Raw genomic sequence first — 26,128 nt, 5'->3', positions numbered from 1 at the left:
TGGCTCAGGGTTCTTTCTTGCATCTCAGACATTCTTTCTGGGGCAGTTTTATTTCCTCCTGATGTATGTACTTAAGTTCCTTTAGAAAGGGTGCCTTAGTGATAAATTCTCTTAATTTCTATTTGTCTAAAGTATGTTTCTTGAATGTTAGCTTAACTAAATATTTACTTCTAGAGTAATGATTTTTTTCTTAGTATCCTGAATATATTATTTTACTGTCTTCTGGCTTCTATTTTTATTAGTTTGTTATTCCTTTGTAGGTAATCTTTTTTTTTCCTTGCTACTTTACAAATGTGTCATTCTGCAGTTCCATGTGATATGTGTATGTGTGAATTGTCTTTTAATTATTCTGTTTGTAATTCATTGTGATTCCTGAATCTGAGGATTCATGTCTTCTATCAATTTTGGAAGATTTTGACCTATTTTCAAACAGTTGGAGGAGGAAATGGCAACCCGCTCCAGTATTCTTGCCTGGAGAATCCCATGGATGGAGGAGCCTGGTGGGCTACAGCCCACAGGGTTGCAAAGAGTCGGACACGACCGAGCGACTTCACTTTCAGTTTACAAACAGTACTTCATTTTCTCTATTCTCATTTTCTAGAACTCCAAGTGTATGTTAGACTTTATCATATTATCCCTCATTTAAAAAATATCTACTTCTTATTTTTCACAATGTTTTTCTGTGATACATTCTGTATAATTTTTTCAGATATTTTCCCCAATTTCTTAATTGTCTCTCCAGCCCACTGTTTTACCCATTCATGGAATTTTAAATTTCAAGAATATTATATATGTGTGTGTGTGTGTATATATGTAAGGCATTTTATATGCAAGTAATAAACTGTGGAAAATTCTGAAAGAGATAGGAATACCAGACCACTTGACCTGCCTCTTGAGAAACCTATATGCAGGTCAGGAAGCAGCAGTTAGAACTGGACATGGACAAACAGACTGGTTCCAAATAGGAAAAGGAGTGCGTCAAGGCTGTATATTGTCACCCTGTTTATTTAACTTCTATGCAGAGAACATCATGAGAAACGCTGGGCTGGAAGAAGCACAAGCTGGAATCAAGATTGCTGGGAGAAATATCAATCACCTCAGATATGCAGATGACACCACCCTTATGGCAGAAAGTGAAGAGGAACTAAAAAGCCTCTTGATGAAAGTAAAAGAGGAGAGTGAAAAAGTTGGCTTAAAGCTCAACATTCAGAAAACGAAGATCATGGCATCTGGTCCCATCACTTCATGGGAAATAGATGGGGAAGCAGTGGAAACAGTGTCAGAATTTATTTTTCTGGGCTCTAAAATCACTGCAGATGGTGATTGCAGCCATGAAATTAAAAGATGCTTACTTCTTGGAAGAAAAGTTATGACCAACCTAGATAGCATACTGAAAAGCAGAGATATTACTTTGCCGACTAAAGTCCGTCTAGTCAAGGCTATGGTTTTTCCAGCAGTCTTGTATGGATGTGAGAGTTGGACTGTGAAGAAAGCTGAGCGCTGAAGAATTGATGCTTTTGAGCTGTGGTGTTGGAGAAGACTCTTGAGAGTCCCTTGGACTGCAAGGAGATCCAACCAGTCCATTCTGAAGGAGATCAGCCCTGGGATTTCTTTGGAAGGAATGATGCTGAAGCTGAAGCTCCAGTACTTTGGCCACCTCATGGGAAGAGTTGACTCATTGGAAAGGACTGTGATGCTGGGAGGGATTGGGGGCAGGAGGAGAAGGCGACAACAGAGGATGAGATGGCTGGATGGCATCACCGACTCGATTGATGGACGTGAGTTTGAGTGAACTCCGGGAGTTGGTGAGGGACGGGGAGGCCTGGCGTGCTGCTATTCGTGGAGTCGCAAAGAGGCGGACACGACTGAGCGACTGAACTGAACTGAACTGAATATGAAGAGAGTAAAGACAGCATGAAGCAGCAGCAGGAAATTTAGCAGCAGTTAGCATCGTTTTTCTGGGTACAAAGTTGGGTTAATCTGGAGAAATGAGGATGTAAGAGGACTCAGTGACAAGGCAGGAGTTGAGAATTCAAAACAAGCAAACGAATCTGGAGGATCACATGGGCAAACAAGACAGAGAATTATAAAGAATGATTGCCCATTAGAATATTTTTGACTAATTGAAATTGTTCTTAATGTCTCATACACTTTTTATCCTTAAACCATCAGATGTAAGGCCCCCTAGGAGGCCTAACAGGAGAGATAGTATTCTTTGAATCACAGTGATGGTAATAAATACAATTTTATAGGTTGTGATGAAGGTAATCCTGAGCCAGAGATAGCTTAGCTTTGCAAGATTTTCATCACTAAGCTTCTCAACATTTTAACCTTTCAGTATTTCGAGCCTGACTCTGGACTACTTCATTTCCCTGTCATAACTCTACAGTCTCTAATAGGTCTTTAAAATTTGCATGGGTGAAGTTTTCCAAGTAAAAGAGAGAAAAATCTTAAATTTCTACATGATGAGTGATTAGTTTATGCCTTCTTATCCCTATTCCTATGACAGAGGGTTTTACTCTCCAATACTTAGTCTCAGTTCTATTTTTTCTTGTATGTGTAAAGATGAAATAACACATTTACTTTGCATAAGCAAATGAAACCTAATTGCCACCTCCCCAATTAGACACTTTAGAAGTGGACTTATTGCCTTTTTATTAAAAAACACTGAGAGGAGAAAGATTTCTTGTGCTACTTTAGAATAAATAAATATATTTCATATAATTCAGGTGGTACAGTGTATAAATTAGATGGATTGAATTTATATTACCATGAAATGGTATAGTCTATATTTTAAAGTAGACACAAGATTTAAATACCTAATTTCAAAATAATATGCCAGTAAAAATATATGGTTTCATTTATTTTATTGAAATATAATATACTAAGTGAAACTCAAGCCTGGTATATGCTTAGATTTCAGTTCAGCTAGTATTTATTGAACTCTTATGAAATGTTAATCTCTGAGCTAATGCTTTCTCATATATTGCACTGTGTAATACAGCATAATATAATTAGAGGTTAAACAATTAACCTTTTTCAATTTGTATAATGCTTTAGCTCACATGGAAAAATGAAAAAAAAAAAAAGGACCTCTCCAGAGTAAATATGGACACATATGATGAATAGTAACATTGAATTCAGTGTTAATTTTCACTTTTTATATTTTCACAATTTAAAATAAAAAGTAATGAGATGGATAAGAAAAGCAAGAAATTAAAATTCTGCAGGTTTTCATTGAAACAGTAGCAACCATTATTAAAGCAAAGTATGATAATAATGTAGTTTGTGACACGTTAAAGTTATAGAAAACATGTTTTAACATTTGTGAAGTGAAATGAGCTCTCAGGTCATGTTTATAAAATACATGTGTCTGTATGTTCCTGCTACTGCTGCTGCTGCTAAGTCGCTTCAGTCGTGTCCGACTCTGTGCGACGCCATAGACGGCAGCTCGTCAGGCTCCACCGTCCCTGGGATTCTCCAGGCAAGAACACTGGAGCGGGTTGCCATTCTAATTCTTAAATCAATACTGGAAAATGTTTCATTAATATTAACCAAGATATTAATCCATAGGTTGAAAGAAACCCTGTAAACTAAATTAAAAGGTAATTTCTGTGTAGAGCCTCATGGCTAGAAATATGTACACATATTACTTCTTTGCAAGTGTTTAATACTTATATTTGATTAGTTACTCTTTTTATTCCCTTTTGCACATCCAGAAGTTCATTCTATCACTTATTTTTGATTTATTTAATAAATTAAGCATTCCTGAGTTATTTATGCTACTGACAGTTGTTTGGTGATTCAGTCTCCTCCCTACTATTTTTTCCTCTAATCTTCATTAGATTAGGTTAATTGTTTAAAAGTATTTTTGTTAATCATAACATTTTTTGAATTGTATGCTATTGTTACAGATTGTTTGTATACAAAAAGATTGTATATTTGTAAAAAGACAGATGTGATTATTTATTTAGGTGATATGTGTTTTTTATTCAAATATAGTTGCTTTACAATGTCATATTAGTTTCAGGTGTACAGAATAGTGATTCAATATTGTTACAGATTATACTTCTTTTAAAGTTATTACAAAATAGTGGCTACATTGTCCTGTGCTGTATAATATATCTTTGTTGCTTATCGATTTTATACATAGTTCAGTTCAGTTCAGTCGCTCAGTCATGTCCGACTCTTTGTGACCCCATGAACCGCAGCAGGCCAGGCCTCGCTATCCATCACCAACTCCCGGAGTTCACCAAAACTCATGTCTATCGAGTCAGTGATGCCATCCAACCAGCTCATCCCCTGTCATCCCCTTCTCCTCCTGCCCTCAATCTTTCCCAGCATCAGGGTCTTTTCCAATCAGTCAGCTTTTTGCATCAGGTGGCCAAAGAATTGGAGTTTCAGCTTCAACATCAGTCCTCCCAATGAACACCCAGGACTGATCTCCTTTAGGATGGACTGGTTGGATCTCCTTGCAGTCCAAGGGACTCTCAAGAGTCTTCTCCAACACCACAGTTCAAAAGCATCAATTCTTCCACACTCAGCTTTCTTCATAGTCCAACTGTCACATCCATACATGACCACTGGAAAAACCATAGCCTTGGCTAGACAGACCTTTGTTGGCAAAGTAATGTTTCTGCTTTTTAATATGCTGTCTAGGTTGGTCATAACTTTCCTTCCAAGGAGTAAGCATCTTTTAATTTCATGGCTGCAATCACTATCTGCAGTGATTTTGGAGCCCAGAAAAATAAAGTCTGACACTGTTTCCACTGTTTCCCCATCTATTTGCCATGAAGTGATGGGACTGGATTCCATGATCTTAGTTTTTTGAATGTTGAGCTTTAAGCCAACTTTTTCACTCTCCTCTTTCACTTTCATCAAGAGGGTCTTTAGTTCTTCTTCACTTTCTACCATAAAGGTGGTGTTATCTACATATCTGAGGTTATTGATATTTCTCCCAGCAATCTTGATTCAAGCTTGTGCTTCCTCCAGCCCAGTGTTTCTCATGGTGTACTCTGCATATAATTTAAATAAATGGGGTGACAATATACAGCCTTGACGTACTCCTTTTCCTATTTGGAACCAGTCTGTTGTTCCATGTCCAGTTCTAACTGTTGCTTCCTGACCTGCATACAGGTTTCTCAAGAGGCGGGTCAGATAGTCTGATAGTCCCATCTCTTTAAGAATTTTCCACAGTTTATTGTGATCCACACAGTAGTTCGCATCTTATTAATTCCATACCCCTATCTTGCCTCTCCTCCTTCCTTCTCCCAATGGTAACCACTACTTTGTTTTCTGTGTGTGTGAGTCTGTTTCTGTTTTGTTCTATACATTCATTTGCTTTATTTTCTAGATTCCACATATAAATGAAACGTAGTATTTGTACTTCTCTGATTTATTTCACTAAGTATAGTATACTGTAGGTCCATGCGTGGTGTTACAACTGGCAGAATTTCATTTTTTTAATGGCTGAATAATATTTCATTGTATATACATACCCCATGATCTTTATCCATTCATCTGTTGATGGACACTTGAGTTGCTTCCATATCTTAGCTAGTGTAAATAATGCTGGTAAAGCAAACTTGAGAAAAAAGAATAAAACTGGAAATGTGCATCTTGACTTCAGGCTATGCCACAAAACTTCAGAAATAAAAGCAGCATGGTACTGACACAAAAACAACACGTAGATCAATGGAACAGAATAGAAAGCTCAGAACTAAAGCCATTGACTGATCAATTATTAATAGACTATTACAAAGGAGGCAAAAAACAATTGGAGAAAAGACAATCTGTTCAATAAGAAATGCTGGGAACCCTGGACAGGTTCATATAAAAGAATGAGATTAGAACATTCCCACACAGCATATAGAAAAACAAACTTAAAATAGATAAGACCTAAATCTAGGATTTGAAACCATAAAACTCCTAGAAGAGAACATAGGCAGAACACTCTATAACATAAATGGTAGCAATATATATATTTTTTTGATCTGTCTCCAAAGACAAGAGAAATAAAAGCAAAAATAAACAAATATACCTAGTTGAATATTAGACAGTGTTTCTGACAGATATTTTATAGTCAAAGTTCTCTAGGTAGGTAGCCATTTTGATTATATGTTCATCTCTACAAAACTTCATGTCATAGTATTTAATCATTAAAACAAATGTGAAATGTGAGTCAGAGTCATAGCAAGAGAGATTGTCACTCAAAAAGTGTGAGAAAAAAATTTAATGAAAGGACTGATTTGGATGAAATATATATACTGCTATATATAAAATAGATAATTATTAAAGACCTACTGTATAGCACAGGGAACTCTACTCAGTTCTCTGTAATGACCTATATGGGAAAAGCACTGGTCTTGGCAAACACCCTCTTCTAACAACACAAGAGAAGACTCTACACATGGACGTCACCAGATGGTTGACACTGAAATCAGATAGATTATATTCTTTGCAGCCAAAGATGGAGAAGCTCTATACAGTCAGCGAAAACAAGACTGGGATCTGACTGTGGCTCAGATCATGAACTGCTTGTTGCCAAATTCAGACTGAAATTGAAGAAAGTGGAGAAAACCACTAGACCATTCAGGTATGACCTAAATCAAATCCCTTCTGATTATACAGTGGAAGTGAGAAATAGATTTAGGGACTAGATCTGATAGATAGAGTGCCTGATGAACTATGAACAGAGGTTCGTGACATTGTACAGGAGACAGGGATCAAGACCATCCCCAAGGAAAAGAAATCCAAAAAAGCAAAATGGCTGTCTGAGGAGGCCTTACAAATAGCTGTGAAAAGAAGAGAAGTGAAAAGCAAAGGAGAAAAGGAAAGATATAAGCATCTGAATGCAGAGTTCCAAAGAACAGCAAGAAGAGATAAGAAAGCCTTCTTCAATGCTCCATGCAAAGAAATAGAGGAAAACAACAGAATGGGAAAGACTAGAGATCTCTTCAAAAAAATTAGAGTTATCAAGGGAACATTTTATGCAAAGACGGGTTCAATAAAGGACAGAAATGGTATGGACCTAACAGAAGCAGAAGATATTAAGAAGAGGTGGCAAGAATACCCAGAAGAACTGTACAAAAAAGATCTTCATGACCCAGATAACCACAGTGGTGTGATCACTCACCTAGAGCCAGACATCCTGGAATGTGAAGTCAAGTGGGCCTTAGGAAGCATCACTATGAACAAAGCTAGTGGAGGTGATGGAATTCCAGTTGAGCTATTTCAAATCCTGAAAGATGATGCTGTGAAAGTGCTGCACTCAGTATGCCAGCAAATTTGGAAAACTCAGCAGTGGCCACAGGACTGGAAAAGGTCAGTTTTCATTCCAATCCCCAAAACAGGCAATGCCAAAGAATGCTCGAACTACCACACAATTGCACTCATCTCACACGCTAGTAAAGTGATGCTTAAAATTCTCTGAGCCAGGCTTCAGCAATACGTGAATCGTGGACTTCCAGATATTCAAGCTGGTTTTAGAAAAGGCAGAGGAACCAGAGATCAAATTACCAACATCCATTGGATCATCGAAAAAGCAAGAGAGCTCCAGAAAATCATCTATTTCTGCTTTATCGACTATGCCAAAGCCTTTGACTGTGTGGATCACAATAAACTGTGGAAAATTCTGAAACAGATGGGAATACCAGAGCGCCTGACCTGCCTCTTGAGAAATCTGTATGCAGGTCAGGAAGCAACAGTTAGAACTGAACATGGAACAACAGACTGGTTCCAAATAAGAAAAGGAGTGCGTCAAGGCTGTATATTGTCACCCTGCTTATTTAACTTCTATGCAGAGTACATCATGAGAAACTCTAGACTGGAAGAAGCACAAGCTGGAATCAAGACTGCCGGGAGAAATATCAATAACCTCAGATATGCAGATGACACTACCCTTATGGCAGAAAGTGAGGAAGAACTAAAGAGCCTCTTGATGAAAGTGAAAGAGAAGAGTGAAAAAGTTGGCTTAAAGCTCAACATTCAGAAAACGAAGATCATGGCATCTGGTCCCATCACTTCATGGGAAACAGATGGGGAAACAGTGGAAACAGTGTCAGACTTTATTTTTCTGGGCTCCAAAATCACTGCAGATAGTGATTGCAGCCATGAAATTAAAAGACACTTACTCCTTGAAAGGAAAATTATGACCAACCTAGACAGCATATTAAAAAGCAGAGACATTACTTTGTCAACAAAGGTCCATCTAGTCAGACCTATAGTTTTTCCAGTGGTCAGGTATGGATGTGAGAGTTGGACTATAAAGAAAGCTGAGTGTGGTGTTGGAGAAGATTCTTGAGAGTCTCTTGGACTGCAGGGAGATCCAACCAGTCCATCCTAAGGTAGACCAGTCCTGGGTGTTCATTGGAAGGACTGATGTTGAAGCTGAAACTCCAATCCTTTGGCCACCTGATTCGAAGAGCTGATTCATTGGAAAAGACCCTGATGCTGGGAAAGATTGAGGGCAGGAGGAGAAGGGGACGATAGAGGATGAGATTGTTGGATGGCATCACCGACTAAATGGACATGGGTTTGGGTGGACTCCGGGAGGTGGTGATGGACAGGGAGGCCTGGCCTGCTGCGGTTCATGGGGTCACAAAGAGTCAGAGATGGATGAATGACTGAACTGAACTGATATAGGAAAAGAATCTAAATAGACTGCATATATGTATAACTGATTCACTTTGCTGTATGCCCAAAACTAATACAGCATTGTAAACTAACTATACTCCAATAAATTTTTTTTTTAAAGTGTAGGCCGGATAAAGGGTAATCCTTAATCAAATTCTAGAAATGTGTAACATCTGAAACTGTTACTACTCCTAGGCATAAAGGAGCAAGAAGTAGTTAATGCAAACCAGTGAGATCTATAGCTGTATAAGTCACATGACAAGAGCTTTTTTCTTTGATAAAGGATCACAGTCGTTGCCAAACTATGGTCCAACAGGGGCTATGTTTCTCTGATCTCACTCTATAGTGCTCTGTCATTATAGGAAGCTAAAAGTCAAGGGATCCTAGTAATGCAGTCTGTAAGGAAACAGAGCATGGTAAGAGTGGAAAGTGGATCTGTAAGTATTGGTGGAGAATACATAGGTCACCATAATATCCAAATGTATGATATTTTTTTAAAAGGCAGAAAAAGTGGTTACTTTTTAAAAAATATGGTAAATAGTTATAAGGAAGAAAAAGTTCTGAACTGAAAATGAACTGCTTTCTCCTCTATTAATCCATTTTCAAGTGAGATGAGAATTATCAGAAGGACATGAAAAAGTTTCAATTTTCCTGCCCAGAAGATTGCTGTTAGATTTTGGCTTGTAAAACCAGAAAGGTTTATTTCACTGATGACTGTGCTCAAGAGCCATGGTAAATCAGAAAAAGGTGTTTTTTGCATACTCTTAAAGCTGGTGATATTTATAAACAATTTTAGAAGAAATTTCTGTGTGAATGAGTTAGTCTGTCCCAGGGTCATAGTCTATACCAATGGTTTTCAAATTGCAGGTCACAAGCCATTTTTCAGTCCTTACATAAATGTAATGGGTAGTGACTAGGACTTCTGAATGAAGTAGTATACCCTTGAACAGAAAATATCAGAGTGCATTGTTTGTAGTAAGAATAAATGCTAGTTTGTGAAACTTTTGATTACATGTATATGAATATGTGACTATGTTGGGATATGTATTTTTCGCTATGGACCATGTTCCCCCGCCCAATTAAAACTCTATTTGCTGGACTCAACCATCTTAAAACTGTTTACCCAACAGTATAGCAAAGGTGAATTGTATTGAAAGGCAGTGTAATATATTTATGTGTTGTCTCTCTAACATAGTGCTAAGATTTGCTCCTAGATGAGTAAATATTCATACATATGGAAATTAGGGCACACTAATATATATCTGATTTTCACCAATTCTAAAGATAATGACAGTTCAAGATGAAGTAAAAATTTTGCTTATTGCTCTATTTGATTACCACATAGACTGGACCCAGTGCCTTATGTTGCTCTGCATTTCCCTATATCACACCTCATGTTTGCCTGCTCCTGGTCATATGGGGGAAGGGAACTACTATGTTAAAAGTCTTGAATAATATCAAAGCAATCTTTTGAGCTATAGCCAAAGTTGAGGAATTTCAGTATATATATTAGCATTAATCTATATCTTCAGAATTTGGGGTTGAAAATATGGAACAACTAGGGAGTATTTAAAGAGGATAATGTGAAACTACAAAATGAGTCACTTACATTGTTATATTCATATTCTAGCTTCTAGTTCTTTCTCTTTTAAAGAAAAATTAAAATTAGGTCACTTCTGTTAGTAACCTGCATAGTATTTAATCAATCAGCTATTTCCTATTTAGATTCCACTTCTACTTCTGATGCAGAATTTTATTTTATCTCAATATCTTAACATTAGCTATTCAAGAAAATTAACTTTTGTATACAGAGAGTATACATGCTTTATATAAATAATGGGAAAAAGCATTCTGTATAAGTTGAAAATTGCTTCAGGTCTTTGAAATCAAAATCAAATGTTTATGTATGGGGAAAAAGATCTTCATATATTCTATATAAAGCTTTCCATTTTGCAGTTGTTTTCTGAGCCTGCCATTTTGAGTTATAGTGTAACAGTGCTCTTTCTGACCTTTGAACAAGTATGCATGACTTAGCTTTTGGCATTCTTCCTAACAATACCCCAGAGGGCAGAGTTGTATTCCAATGTGACATGTATTTGAAAATGTCTTGCACAGAGGATAAATTTCATTTGTAAATGTATCAAGAGCAGATTCAAAATAGGCTGAAGCTTGCATTTATTTGGTTCAAGAAAATGATATGTCTCGACTTTGGCTATTGCTATTATTGCTTAAACCAACAGATTTTCTTAAACCTTGCCAAACAGAAGAGCAATGGGTTCTGAAATCTATCTTCATTTTAATTCTTTTTCTCATTATATTGTAAGTTTCTTTAATTCTAATTTCAAAGACTTTACCCTGCCTTGTGTCAGCACAAGTTGTCAGAAAGACAACAGGGTATAAAGCATGTCCTTCTGCTACATATTTTGCTGCATTTGAAGCATATGAGAGCTGATCTTTTTGGATTGAAATATGTCTATAATCTGGGTTTCCCTGGTGGTTCAGATGGTAAAGAATCTGTGTGCAATGCAGGAGACCTGGGTTCAGTTCCTGGTTCAAGAAGATCCCCTGGAGAAGGGAATGGCAACCCACCAGTATTCTTGCCTGGAGAATCCTATGGACAGAGGAGCCTGGTGGGCTATAGTCCAAGGGGTTGCAGAGTCAGACATGACTGACTGACTAACACTTTCGCTTTTCCCATGTCTGTAATCCTAGAACTGAAAGTACTGATTTGCTGAACGTGGAGGACAAATCTTTATTAAGATTATGATCAGGAATTAAAAGACTTTCAAAGAAGAAACAAAAATATATTACTTTTCTAATAGTTATAAACTTGAATAAGCTTAGACATAGATCTTGAAACATTCATTCGAATTTATTCTACCTTTCATTTCTCCTTTTGTGCCCAGTGTTCACTTTTAAGGCAGTTTTTACATAGATGTTAACCACCAGATACAAGTTGTAAATAATCTGTATTTCTCCTCATTCAGTATTTTGTATTTTGTATTTTGTCCATCCTACATGGTCAAACTGGAATATACTCACACCTCCCCCATTATTTTACTGAATACCTAATCACTGAGTCTGCTGGTTTGAGTATGTGTACAGTGTTCAAAATACAGAACCTATGTCCAGTTCTTCTAAATAGGTAAGAAAATTTAGAGAAACTGAATGAAGGTTTAATGCATATGATTGTAATTTAGTTTAATTTGAATAAAATGCATTATACTGAAGTAAAGTCACTAGAGTTGTATTTTATGTAGTAATTACTACTAATTGCTTTCAAGAGGTTAGTTCTCCTCAGCCATGTTTATAATGGCAAAGGAATTATTTGTCCCTGCCATAGCATTAGTGGTGTTCATATTAATGATTTTCATATTTCTTTTGTACAGTTCAAAATGTCATCTTGTTAACAAGAATTCTTTATCAGAGATAAAAATGCATGTTACTAAATTGACAGGATAACTATTTTCTATTTTTCATCTCACTAACAAATGATGCCAACTAGAATGTTTGACTGCCCTCAGTTTCATGGAAAATCAAGCGACATTCCTTCTCTGAATTGTGGTCAGATTAGTCTTTTCTTTTGTAAACTAACACTTGATAATCAAACAGAATAGTCATGTGCAAGTAGGTTTATGTTAATGAATTAGACCTCTAAATTATCAGGTCACATTGAAATTTATTTTCTGAAATTAAGAGAATATATAGTGCTATCATTTAGTCTTCTTTCTCTCTCTTCCAGAGAAATGATGAAGAAGCAGTTGTGGATAGAGGTGGAACTCGTTCTATTCTCAAAACACACTTTGAGAAAGAAGATTTAGAAGGTAAGACTTTTGGGGGGAAGGGGATACTTGTTGGTATTTCAAAGAAATGTGAAGTTTTCGTAATGTGGAGAACGGCAAAAGTTGAACTCAGAGTGGTGGTGGAACATGGATATGACGGTTTTGGTGTAGTCTGGAGAGCCAATAGGCAGTCCTGCAAACAATGAGAGCATTAATTCATTCAACAGACCTTTATTGAACCTCTCCTGTATTCCTATACTATATTGTGTGCCAGTCTTTCAGTAACCCTTGCTTCAAGGAGTTAAAATTAATTGGGAAATGAAAAGAAAAAAATTATGACAGATTAGCCACTCCAGTGTTCTTGCCTGGAGAATCCCAGGGATGGGGGAGCCTGGTGGGCTGCCATCTATGGGCTTGCACAGAGTCGGACACAACTGAAGCGACTTAGCAGCAGTGGCAGCAGCATCTTGGGTGGGGCTGCGTGACGGAGGAGAACAGGAGAAGCATCTCACTGTGTTGTCAGAGTAGACTGTCACTGGGAGTTAAGGACAATTGGTGTTCTAGTTTTATTGCGATATCTGTGAGAGAGGGCTCAAGGTGTCATTTGTGTGACCAGATAATTCAACAGGGAGATTCTGAACCAGAATATCCTGGGTTTAGATATCAGCTCTGTTCCTTATATGCTACAGAACCTTTAGCTAGTTAATTAGTTAGCTTCTCTGTGGCTTCTCTAGTGGCTCAGATGGTAAAGCATCTACCTGCAATGCAGGAAACCCAAGTTCAATCTCTGAATCAGGAAAAGCCCCTGGAGAAGGAAAGGGCAACCCACTCCAGGACCTAGCCTAGAAAATTCAGTGGAGGGAGGAGCCTGGCAAAGAGTCGGACATGACTGAGAGACTTCACTTTCACTTTCTCAGTTTTTTTCTCTGTTGTTAAAATAAAGATAACAATAGAATGTGTTTCCTAAAGTTCTTGTGAGAAAAAAGGGAAAAACACTTAGAATAGTACCTGGTGCAAGAGTTACATAAGTGTTGGCAATTTTTCAGTTCAGTTCAGTCACTCAGTCATGTCTGACTCTTTGCGACCCCATGGACTGCAGCACTCCAGGCTTCCCTGTCCATCACAAACTCCCAGAGCTTACTCAAACTCATATCCATTGAGTTGGTGATGCCGTCCAGCCATCTCATCCTCTGTCGTCCTCTTCTCCTCCTGCCTTCAATTTTTCCCAGCATCAGGGTTTTCTCCAATGAGTCAGCTCTTTGCATCAGGTGGCCAAAGGACTGGAGTTTCAGATTCAGCATCAGTCCTTCCAGTGAATATTCAGGGTTGATTTCCTTTAGGATGGACTGGTTGAATCTCCTTGCCATCCAAGGGACTTTCCAGAGTCTTTTCCAACACTACAGTTCAAAAGCATCAATTCTTCTGTGCTCAGCTTTCTTTATAGTCCAATTCTCACATCCATACATGACTACTGGAAAAACCATAGCATTGACTAGACGGACCTTTGTTGGCAAAGTAACATCTCTGCTTTTGAGTATGCTATCTAGGTTGGTCATAACTTTCCTTCCAAGGAGCAAACATCTTTTAATTTCATGGCTGCAGTCACCATCTGCAGTGATTTTGGAGCCCCCCCCGCAAATAGTCTGTCACTGTTCCCACTGTTTCCCATCTATTTGCCATGAAGTGATGGGACCAGATGCCATGATCTTCATTTTCTGAATGTTGAGCTTTAAGCCAACTTTTTCACTCTCCTCTTTCACTTTCATCAAGAGGCTTTTTAGTTCCTCTTCACTTTCTGCCATAAGGGTAGTGTCATCTGCATATCTGAGGTTATTGATATTTCTCCCGGCAATCTTGATTCCAGCTTGTGTTTCTTCCAGTCCAGCGTTTCTCATGATGTACTCTGCATAGAAGTTAAATAAGCAGGGTGACAATATACAGCCTTGAGGTACTCCTTTTCCTATTTGGAACCAGTCTGTCGTTCCATGTTCAGTTCTAACTGTTGCTTCCTGACCTGCATACAGATTTCTCAAGAGGCAGGTCAGGTGGTCTGGTATTCCCATCTCTCTCAGAATTTTCCACAATTTATTGTGATCCACACAGTCAAAGGCTTTGGCATAGTCAATAATACCACAATTTATGTGTACACACCGTTAGTTGATTTTTTATATATAAAGAACATTCAGTTAGAAAATTAGGGAAGAAAATAGGTTACTACAGTGCAATTTCTACAGACTTTCAAATACAGCTGTACTTCCAAAATCTTGGAATTAATAGCACTCAAAATTCCTCGGCCTTCCGTTTATCAAGCAGCAGGGTGTTTAGCAAACAGAGGGCGAGACGGAAACTCAAGAGACCTATATTTTAGCTTTGACCTTGTACTAAAGTGTATAGTTTTAGGCTGAGCCATTAAACCTACCAAACAATGAAGGGGGTGAAACAGACAATGATTATTACTAATGGGATCCAAGGTATATGATATTTTTCATCTCTTTGTTAAAAAGTGATACCCAAATCATCTGAAGTAAAATGAATTGGAGATAGCTCTTAATAATCTACTGCAGTCTAAAGTGTTTATTCCCCTTAAGAATTGTAATGTAGCCACTTAAATTACAATTAAATCATTATTCTTGGGTCTTAACTTTAGCTACAACAATTAAATAAGAAGAGAGGTAATATACTATCTAGAGACAACTTTCAAACTATACCTACTCTATGCCTGACATTTTGCTTGATTCACAGAAAACCCTCGAGGTCTAGAAAGTTTATACTTAATGGGTGGGCTCAGTAATTTGCATGCTATCCATATTTATTATATAAGTTGAAATGAGCAGAAACTTGAAAAATCTAACCCAGTAATGAGTAATATAAAGGTAATTTTTCTTTAGATTTGAAATGCTATTGCTTTTTTCTCAGCAGTGTATTTACTGTCCTGCTTAAGTTGTACCATGACTTAAACTATGCTTATAGTCACTAAACTCACACAAGAAAACCTAACAAAACAAGAATTTAGTGTAAGAATATACTCCATTCCAGGGAAAAATCATCTTGGGTTTAAAGATTATGGTTGATAATCCACATACAGATAAATGGAAGTTAACAGTTAGTAATTTATAAATGGGGCTTCCCTGGTAGCTCAGAAGGTAAAGCATCTGCCTGCAATGCAGGAGACCTGGGTTCGATCCCTGGGTTGGGGAGGATTCCCTGGAGAAGGAAATTTATTAATAGCTAAAGTAAAATGGTAAAGGGTCCCTTTGAAAATACATAATGCTAAAATAAGATTTACTAAGGTCATTTTAGTTATTGTGTTAACATATATTACATACATTTCCTTTTACTGGGAATGATTAGGAAATGCGCATAATAGTGCACAATGCTGTAAAAGAGATTTCTGATTGAAAAAACACAATTGGATTAAATCATATTTGTTTCATTTGCTGATGTCTATAGTGGGACTTTTAATCCCAAAAGTGAATAATTGTGACCAAGTCACTGGTGATTGAAAATAACACCACAGAATGCAAACTTAATATTATATTACAGAATTTTAAAAAATGAAGAAAACCTTATTTATGTTGGTTTTATAAGTATTTGTTTTGCTCCCAGATCATAGTGAGTAGATAAATATTCCAGCATTTGAGGATGCTGTAGAGGATTCTGTTGTGATGCATGCAAAGAATAAACACATCTGTTAGTGATTCCCAAGTTGATTACCCTGCATCAGAAAATAATGCAGGAGCAATGGTTCAGAAAAAATCATGGTTCAGAAAAAATCAACTGGCAGCATAATATATTGTAACATGGGTAAGGCGAGAGCACCAGACGGAAAGGTGGCATTACTGAGGATAATGGAGGGAGTATGGTAGTTTCTCCTTTTGTGTAATTAAAAGGAAAAGACGAGAGTGACAATTTCTAAGAGCTTCTTTAGTAACATAGATAAAATATACCAACAGATACTTACTTGAAATGAAATAGAAGTTCTTTGTGGTAAAAAAGCCTAACATAAAATTTATCATCATAACCAGTTCTAAGTGTACAGTTCAGTGTTGTTAAACCTATTCACAATGTTGTATAAGCCATCTCCAGAACTTTTTCATCCTCAAAACTGAAATTCTGTAAAACAACAGCTCCCCATTTCTTCTCCCCTGGCAACCACCATTCTACCTTCTGTTTCTATGAATTTGGCTACCATTATACACCTCATGTAAGTGAGCTCATGCAATGTTTGTCTTTTTTGACTGATTTATTTCACTTAGCATAATGTCTTGAAGGCTTATCTATGTTGTAGCATGTGTTAGACTTACTTTCCTTCTGAAGACTGAGTAATATCCATTGTATGTATATACTACATTCTATTTATCCACTCATCTATTATGAACATAATTGCTTTCATCTCTTTGCTGTTGTGAGTAGTGCTGTTATGAGCATGAATATGCAGGTATTTCTTTGGGACCCTGCTTTCAATTCTTTTGAGTATATACCCCTACGTGGACTTGCTGGATCCTAGGGTCAATCCTAAAGGAGTATCCATTGGAAAAATATCCATTGGAATATCCTGAATATTTAATCCTGAATATCCATTGGAAAAACTATGATACTTTGGCTACCTGATGCAAAGAGCTGACTCGTTGGAAAAGATCTTGATGCTGTGAAAGATTGAAGGCAAAAGGAGAAGTGGGTGGCAGAGAATGAGATGGTTAGATGGTATCACCAACTCAATGGACACGAATCTGAGCAAACTCTGGAGAGAGTGGAGGACAGAGAAGCCTCCACTATGTACTGTGGTCCATGGGGCTGCAAAGAGTCGTATACAATTTAGAGACTGAACAACAACAACAAGGGTCATTCCGTTTTTAATTTTTAGAGGAATTGTCATTTTGTTTTTCATAGCTCATGCACAATTTTACATTCCCACCAAACTGCACTAGGGTTCCATTTTTTTAAAACCTCCTCACTAATACAGTTTTCCAAGTTTTCTTGATAGTAGCCATCCTAATGGATGTGAGGTGATTTCTCATTGTGGTTTTCATTTGCATTTTCCTAATGATCGGTGGTATTAAACATCTTCTCATATGCTTGTTGGCCATTTGTGTGTCATCTTTGGAGAAGTGTCTATTCAAGTCTTTTGTGCATTGTTTGAGTTTTTAATGTTGTTGTTGATACATGATTTGTAAATATTTTCTCTTGTTCAGTAGATTGCCCCTTCTGTCTGTTGACTGTGTCCTTTGGTACACATAAAATTTTAATGTTTTGATGTAGTCCAGTTTGTCTAGTTTTGCTTTTGTTGCCTATGTTTTTGGTGTTATTTTCGAGAAATACTTGCCAAATCCAATGTCATAAAGCTTTTTCCTATGTTTACTTCTAATTTATAGTTTTGGGTCTTACCCTTAGTTCTTTGATTCATTTTGAGTTAGTTTCTGTATATGGCATAGAATGCTTGCCCTTTTATCTTTCATATTCCTTTGTTGCCTAACTTTATACTTGTTACAGCTTGCATCCCTCCACACAGGTTAAACTTCACCCCAAATCATTGATATATATAAATAAATTCTTTAGTGAGTGAGATACAATTTGTTTTCTGTGTTTTTAGCACATATTTCTAAAATAATACCTGCTATTTTCTACAGCTTGAGAACATATAGGAGGCAGTAAAACCTTAAGAATATTATTAGAAACTTTGTGTTCAAAACCTTTTAGTTGTTCCATACCAAATTGGGGGCTTCCCAGGTGGCTCAGTGGTAAAGAATCCACCTGCAGTGCAGGAGACCTAGGTTGGATACCTGGGTTGGGAAGATCACCTGGGGGAGGGCATGGAAACCCACTCCAGTATTCTTGCCTGGAAAATCCCCATGGACAGCGGAGCCTGGTGGGCCACAGTCCACAGGGTTGCAAAGAGTCATTCACGACTGAGCAACTAAGCACACAAATTGGGAACTTCCCAGGTGGCTCAGTGGTAAAGAATCCACCTGCAATGCTGGAGATGCAGATTAGATCCTGGGTAGGGAAGAGCCCCTGGAGAGGGAAATGGCAACCCACTTCAGTATTCTTGCCTAAACAGAAATCCCATGGACAGAGAAGCCTGGCGGGCTACAGTCTGTGGAGTTGCAAAGAGTCAGACACGACTTCGTGACTAAACAACAACAATACCAAATTGGTGCCTTCTCATCTTCTCCACCAGAGAAGGCAATGGCACCCCACTCCAGTACTCCTGCCTGGAGAATTCCATGGATGGAGGAGCCTGGTGGGCTACAGTCCATGGGGTCACTAAGAGTCAGACACAACTGAGCGACTTAACTTTGACTTTTCGTTTTAACGCATTGGAGAAGGAAATGGCAACCCACCCCAGTGTTCTTGCCTGGAGAAACCCAGGGATCGGGGAGCCTGGTGGGCTGCCGTCTATGGGGTCGCACAGAGCCGGACACGACTGAAGTGACTTAGCAGCAGCAGCAGCAGCATCTTCTCCACAAAGAATAGAATGTTCATTCTACCCACCCGTTAGTGTTACTTGATCCCTCCTGGCAGAATAATTATCCTCCTCCTTCAGATAACTCTTTCTGAATTTACATAATTTCATATATTATTATTACGTATATATTTCTTATCATTCTTATTTGATTACAAGCTTGTTCAGGAACAAATTTTTGTCTTACCTGTTATTTGCATTATATCATGGTATCTATCCAGCACTTTTTCTTATACTCGATAGATACTAAAAAATGTGTTGCATTGAATCTCATTTATATGTAATTCAATAATATTGTCACTAAACATGTAAGAAGTTAAGTTTATGTAATATAATTAGATGCATAATCAACACTCATCAAATATTTAATTACCTTTCAAGCATTTAACATGTAAATACAGGAGGTTCTGATTATGCACTGTACTAAGATAAATAAAACTAGTTACATCTTAATTGGATGTTCAGGAATTCATAAATTTTAGTTTAATGGAGAAGTTAAGCTAACATTTAAATCTTGGCCTACAAATTAAATTAAAAAGACATTTTGTTTATTTTATGTTGCTTTTAGCAGAGAGCAAAATACTTTTAAGTCATGGATTTAATAGAGAAAATTATACCTATATCTTGATATTCTTTTGCTCACTTTATTTTAGACAAAAAATTAGGTTTACTAGTTTATTTCTTTTAGGACCATTCAATATATTGTGGACCCAAAGTCCAGAAAATATAAGTAAAATACGTAGTGCAAAGCTGTCATGCAACATAATTTTATCAGTGATAATACCTTCCCACTTTCTTCACTTCACCTAATGCATTCCTGCACTCTTAAGATAACTAAAATGCTTTTCTGACCATAATTATTGTAATGTCAAAAGTATTTTTCACTAAAAAACAGAAGATAAGTTCTGATTCTATGATTATGATATGATATTTTTCAACCAAAGTAAAAAATAATTTAAAAAATAAAGAAAAATCCAAAATTTAGGCTTACATATTTTTCTTTCTGATTTTTTAATCTCCAAAAATTGCCGTCAGAAGGCAAAAATGAATTCTGGTGAGAGAAACAAAAGTTGCCTTCAGAGAGATTGAGATGGGCTTAGAAGGATGAATGAGAGTTCTGAGGACAAAGAAGGAAGGATTTATCATATTCTGGGAATGGCAAATATGGTGTGGCTAACACACTGGAATTGTGTACGTGGAGGTAAGGAGTGACTGGAAATGAAGTTTAAATATTTGCATAAGGTAAGTCAAATAATGAAGAATGAATTAAAATTTTAAAGTTACTCAGTGTGATAAGTGCTATTATCATCTCAATTTTATGGATAAAGAAACCAAAGCCCAAAAGATTGGGCTGCCCAAGCCCTGACTAGCAAGTGTAAGAGCAGGGATTCAGACACTCAGGGGTCTGGGCTTTTAACACCTAAATGTAAACATAATGTGGAGACTTGTTTTTTAGGTGACTGAATGGGGCAAGATGTGTATTAACTGGAAGACTGGGGCATATTTACTCAATCATAACTATTTTTAAAAAGTTGAGATTATCCAATGAAGCAATAAAGAATTTGATAGTACCTGCATTGCAGCAGCTTTCCAAATAATTTTGCCAAAATTTGAAAAATTTAAAACTAGTAAATTCCCATTAGACCGATTCATTTCCACAAAAGGAAGAGCTCTGTCCCATTGGAGACAATTTTTAATGTAACCTCATGTTCTCTTATTTTAAATTCTTGTCTCTGCTGTACCACAGAATGAATAATCTTATTGTTTCGTTATTTCAAATGCCTTTTATTTGAAAAAGAAAGAACCATTTTTCCTGCTATCTTTGTTTGCTAGCTTTTGTGCAATTTAATATTGTGATACAGGTTCAAAGTCACTTGATGGAGAAATTCTAACTGGTATTTGGTTCATTAGTAATAATTAATGGACTTAATTAACTACATAGGATCCATTTAAAATTGTACATTCTGCCTGCCAAACACTTCAGATATTTGAGGATGGAAATTGGGCAGATAGTCTAATAGTTAAGATACCAGAAAAAAAAAAAAGATAGCCAGTAGTAAATTTTATTTCCTAATTGACTATCTTGGCCACCTATGTGCATTTCACAATGAATTGTTTTATTTTTCTCCTGGATATCCTAAAAATAAAAACTAAATAAGACAATATTTATTTTTAAACAGTCTAATAGTGGAATTACTTTTATTCCAAAAATTAACTCCCAGGTGAGCTATACATCATGTTCCATGTTTCTTCATACTAATTGTTCCACATGAATTTTGTGTGACCCACATCTTTATTTTGATATATAAATTTATTTGTGATATTTTTTCTATTTGGAGTGGTAGCTTGATAGTTATTTATAGTCTGTTTTTAGAGTATATTGTAAATTTTAAAGATCTATTTTTCTAAATTTGGTCATGGCTTATTAGATCATTCACAAATAGTTATATCATTTGCAAGTATGTCCTTGCATGAGGATAGTAATAGTAACAAATATTATAATGTGTATATGTGACTAAGAAATCCAGCAAATTTATGGTTTCATAATTTAGGAGTCCTTGTTGTATTTTTTCCATCCCTAGTTTATGATGTCAGTTTTTAGGGAGCTGATTTTAGAATAAGAGCATATATTCTTAATCTCCCTCATTATTCCTTATAAATCTGTCTCTGTTTACTACCTGTTCTCTACTTATCAAAGGCACAGTACAGACTTGAAGTATTTTCTATGTAATGTGACCTAAGACATATCCTTTGTGAATAAGGAGAACTGTATGTTTGTGTGTGTATATGTAAAATTTTCAGTCATTTGCTATTTTAGTGATATAATAGATGAAAAGAAATCCATTTTCATTACCTTAAATATAATCCTATAAATATTAAAATAGGGTATTTTGCAGCAACGAATTTATTGCTTTAATCCTTCTATATTTTTCTTCAGAAATATTTAATACTTTGAAGACAAACCACAAATGACTAAAGCTTCTTAATAGTTTATATTAACACTATACTTCTGAGTTTTCCAGACATCTGAGACTTAAATGAGTTGATTAGTTATACGGTTTCATAATGTGGGAGTAGTATTCTGAAAGTGACATTGTGAAGGAATCAATTTAGTCTACTTCTTGATTAAATTCTTCAATCTCTATTTCCACTAGCTTCCCTCTAGAGCTATCCTACTTTAAAAACCGCTGGCTGCATGTGATTGGAACCTCCACAGGTTATCCCCTCACAATTGAAGCACAGGTGGGCTACCAATCAATTTGGACTTCCCTTGTGAAGTCATCATCATTCACCAATATTAATTGCATGCTAATGGTATACAAGCAGTGAGCAAAACTTCTGCTTTATGCTCTTTATTTTCAAAGGTGGTTTACATACTGGTGCTATCAAAAGGGCACTTGACTTCTAAACTTCCTTGGGAAAAATTACAGTGGCCACCTTGCACATAAATGTTTACATTTAAAATATAAACTGCAATAAATACTGATGAGAGTAAGTGTTAAATAGTAATTGAAAGAGGTGATGTTCTTAAATTTCTGGATTTTTTTTGTTGTTGTCCAGTTGCTAAGTTGTGTACGACTCTTTATGACCCCAGCACTGCAGAATTCCCTGTGCTTCACTGTCTCCTGGGGTTTGTTCAGATTTATGTCCACTGGGTCTGTGATGCTATGTAACCATCTCATCCTCTTACTGCCCTCCTCTCCTTTTGCCCTCAATCTTTCCCAGCATCAGGGTCTTTTCCAATGAGCTGGCTATTTGCTTCAGGTGGCCAAAGAACTGGAGCTTCAGCTTCAGCATCAGTCCTTCCAATGAATATTCAGGGTTGGTTTCCTTTAGAATTGACTAGTTTGATCTTCTTGCAGTCCAAGGGACTCTCAAGAGTCTTCTCCAGCACCACAGTTTGAAAGCATCAGTTCTTCAGCATTCAGCTTTCTTTAGTCCAGCTCTCACATAGGTACAAGACTACTGGAAAAACCATACCTTTGACTATACGGACCTTTGTCAGCAAAGTGATGTCTTTGATTTTTAATATGCTGTCTAGGTTTATCTTAGCTTTCCTTCAAAGGAGCAAACATCTTTTAATTTCATGGCTGCAGTCACTATCTGCAGTGATTTAGGAGCCCAAGAAAATAAAATCGGTCATTGCTTCCATTTGCCATGAAGCAATGGGACCTGATGCCATGATCTTCAATTTTTGAATGTTGAATTTTAAGCCAGTTTTTTCACTCTCCTCTTTCACCCTCATCAAGAGGCTCTTTAGTTCCTTTTTACTTTCTGCCATTAGAGGGGTATTATCTGCATACCCGAGGTTGTCGATATTCTCCCAGCAATCTTGAGTCCAGCTTGTGAACCATTGGAGCCCAGCAATGGATCCAGCCTGTCATATTGCATGATGTACTCTGCATGTAACTTAAATAGAGTGACAATATACAACCTTGTTGTATTCCTTTCCCAAGTAACTTTAGTCATGTCCGACTCTTTGTGACCCTATGAACTTAAGCCTGCCAGGCTCCTTTGTCCATGGGATTCTCCAGGCAAGAGTACTGGAGTGGGTTGCCATGCCCTCTTCCAGGGGCTCTTCTGCCTCAGTTTGAACCCATATCTCTTATGTCTGCTGGATTGGCAGGTGGGTTCTTTACCGCTAGCACCACCTGGAAACCCCTTTCTGTATTATACACATCTATACTTTTATCACACATTTTATAATTTTATTTTATACTTTTATTTTATACCTTATTTTCTTGGGCTCCAAAATAACTGCAGATGGTGACTGCAGCCATGAAATTAAAAGATGCTTGCTCCTTGGAAGAACAGCTATGACACATTGAAACATGTATATTATCATATATGAAACAGATCGCCAGTTCAGGTTTGATGCATGAGACAGGGTGCTCAGCGCTGGTACACTGGGATGACTCTGAGGGATGGGTTGGGGAGGGAGGTGAGAGGGGGGTTCAGGATGGGGAACACCTGTATACCCATGGCTGATTCATGTCAATGTATGACAAAAACCACTACAATATTGTAAAGTAATTAGCCTCCAATTAAAATAAATTAATTTTTAAAAAAGAAAGAAAGCTATGACAAACCTAGACAGCATATTAAAAAGCTGAAACATTACTTTGCCAACAAAGGCCCATCTAGTCAAAGCTATGGTTTTTGCAGTAGTCATGTATAGATGCTAGAGTTGGACTATGAAGAAAGCTGAATGTCAAAGAATTGATGCTTTTGAACTGAGGTGTTGGAGAAGACTCTTGAGAGTCCCTTGAACTGCAAAGAGATCCAATCAGACCATCCTAAAGGAAATCAGTCCTGAATATTCATTGGAAGGACTGATGCTGAAGCTGAAACTCCAATACTTTGGCCACCTGATGTGAAGAATTGACTCATTGGAAAAGACCCTGATGCTGGGAAAGATTGAAGGCAGGAGGAGAAGAGGATAACAGAGGATGAGGTGGTTGGATGGCATCACCTGCTTGGTGGACATGAGTTTGAGCATGCTCTGGGAGTTGGTGATGGACAGGGAAGCCTGGATTGTTGCAGTCCATGGGGTTGCAAAGAAACAGACATGACTGAGGGACTGAACTGAACTGATACTTTATCAGTGCTATTAATAGTATCACTGGAACCTTAATAGAATTAATTCCATTTTGTATACCAGTATTCTGAGGTTGCTTTTTGGAACGCTCTTTTATATTTTCTTCTGGTGACAATACCCCATTCTATCTTTCCTCTTTCCTAACCTACCTGCTGCTGCTGCTGCTGCTGCTAAGTTGTTTCAGTTGTGTCCAACTCTGTGCGACCCCATAGACGTCAGCCCACCAGGTTCCGCCATCCCTGGGATTCTCCAGGCAAGAATGCTGGAGTGGGTTGTCATTTCCTTCTCCAATGCATTAAAGTGAAAAGTCCAAGTGAAGTCGCTCAGTCGTGTCCGACTCTTAGTGACCCCATGGACTGCAGCCTACCAGGCTCCTCCATCCATGGGATTCTGGAGTGGGTTGCCATTGCCTTCTTCACCTAACCTACCTAGTCATCCCTATTACTTTTAGTTTGTCAGGACTGCTGAAAGCAGAATGAAAATGACTAATTGTTTCTTTCTTTCTCTATCATCTCTACCCCTCTATCATCTCTACCCCTCTATCATCTCTATCCCTCTATCATCTCTATCCCAACTGAGATCTTAAGTTGGGAAGATAATACACCAAATCAAAACAATTGAAAGTATGATTAAAAGAAAATAAAGATTTGATTTTCTGCTGATAAATTTAGCTTTTATCTTGTCTCTGCAGCAGGAATTTTATGAATATCCTTTTTATTGAAGTTAAGTTGATTTACAATATTGTATTTACTTCAGATTATAGCATAGTCAATATTTTTATAGATTATACTCCATTTAACATTATTACAAAATGGATGCTATAATTTCCTGTGCTGTACAATATAGCCTTGTTGTTTATCTACTTTACACATAGCGGTTTGTATCTCTTAATCCTCTACCCCTAGCTTGCTGCTTCCCCTTCCCTCTCCCTGATGGTGACAACTACTTTATCCTCTGTATCTGTGAATCTGTTCGGTTTTGTTATATACATTCATCTTACTTTTTAGATTCCACATATAAATGCTAACAGAGTATTGTCTTTCTCTGACTTCTTTCACTAAGCATAATGCTTTCTAGGTTCATGAATCCTCGTTGCTATAAATGGCAAAACTTCATTCCTTTTTAAGGCTGAGTAATATTTCATTATGTATTATACATTGTATATTATATATAATGACTTTAAGATTATATACAGTGTCCTTAACTATTAATATTCCTTTTGACTTTTCAAAGCTGCTTCTAAATTACCTTTGGAGCATTTGTGAATAACATATTAGTCTTATTACCAAAGGATTTATAATACCTAGCTAAATTATTTAGAATTATACCTGTTTTTTCCTTTGCATAACTCAATTTTTTCTTATAATAGCAAATTGCTATTATTTAATAGGGTGACAATATAGTGGGAAAGTATTTTTTGATAGTCTAATGCAAATGATAGTAGTACTGATCATGAACATGGAAGTCATGTTTACTAAGTTGAAATAGTGATCGCTTCTCTCATGCTACTCACTTTGATTTTCTCTTAAAGTTTATTAATATGCATTCTATCTATTAAAAAGGTGCTCTTGATTGCCAACTACAGTGGTCCCCTGTTGTCAGTCCCTTTGAATTCTCAGATGCTTGTAAACCTTTTGACTATACCTTTGC

General features: G+C 37.0%; 1 protein-coding gene across 1 annotated transcript in view; it reads left to right on the top strand.

Moving 5' to 3' along the window:
* The window catches only part of SLC4A10 (solute carrier family 4 member 10), a 236,428-nt gene that overhangs the window by 17,053 nt on the left and 193,247 nt on the right, over positions 1-26,128 (top strand). The window contains exon 2 of the mRNA XM_052663982.1: positions 12,377-12,458. Coding sequence (XP_052519942.1) covers positions 12,377-12,458 — 82 coding nt within the window. The remainder of the gene's footprint in view (positions 1-12,376; positions 12,459-26,128) is intronic.

Source organism: Budorcas taxicolor, chromosome 2 (assembly GCF_023091745.1).
Source record: "Budorcas taxicolor isolate Tak-1 chromosome 2, Takin1.1, whole genome shotgun sequence".
NCBI lineage: Eukaryota > Metazoa > Chordata > Mammalia > Artiodactyla > Bovidae > Budorcas > Budorcas taxicolor.
Note: the sequence above shows the minus strand (reverse complement) of the source record. Positions and strands in the feature narration are given on the sequence as shown.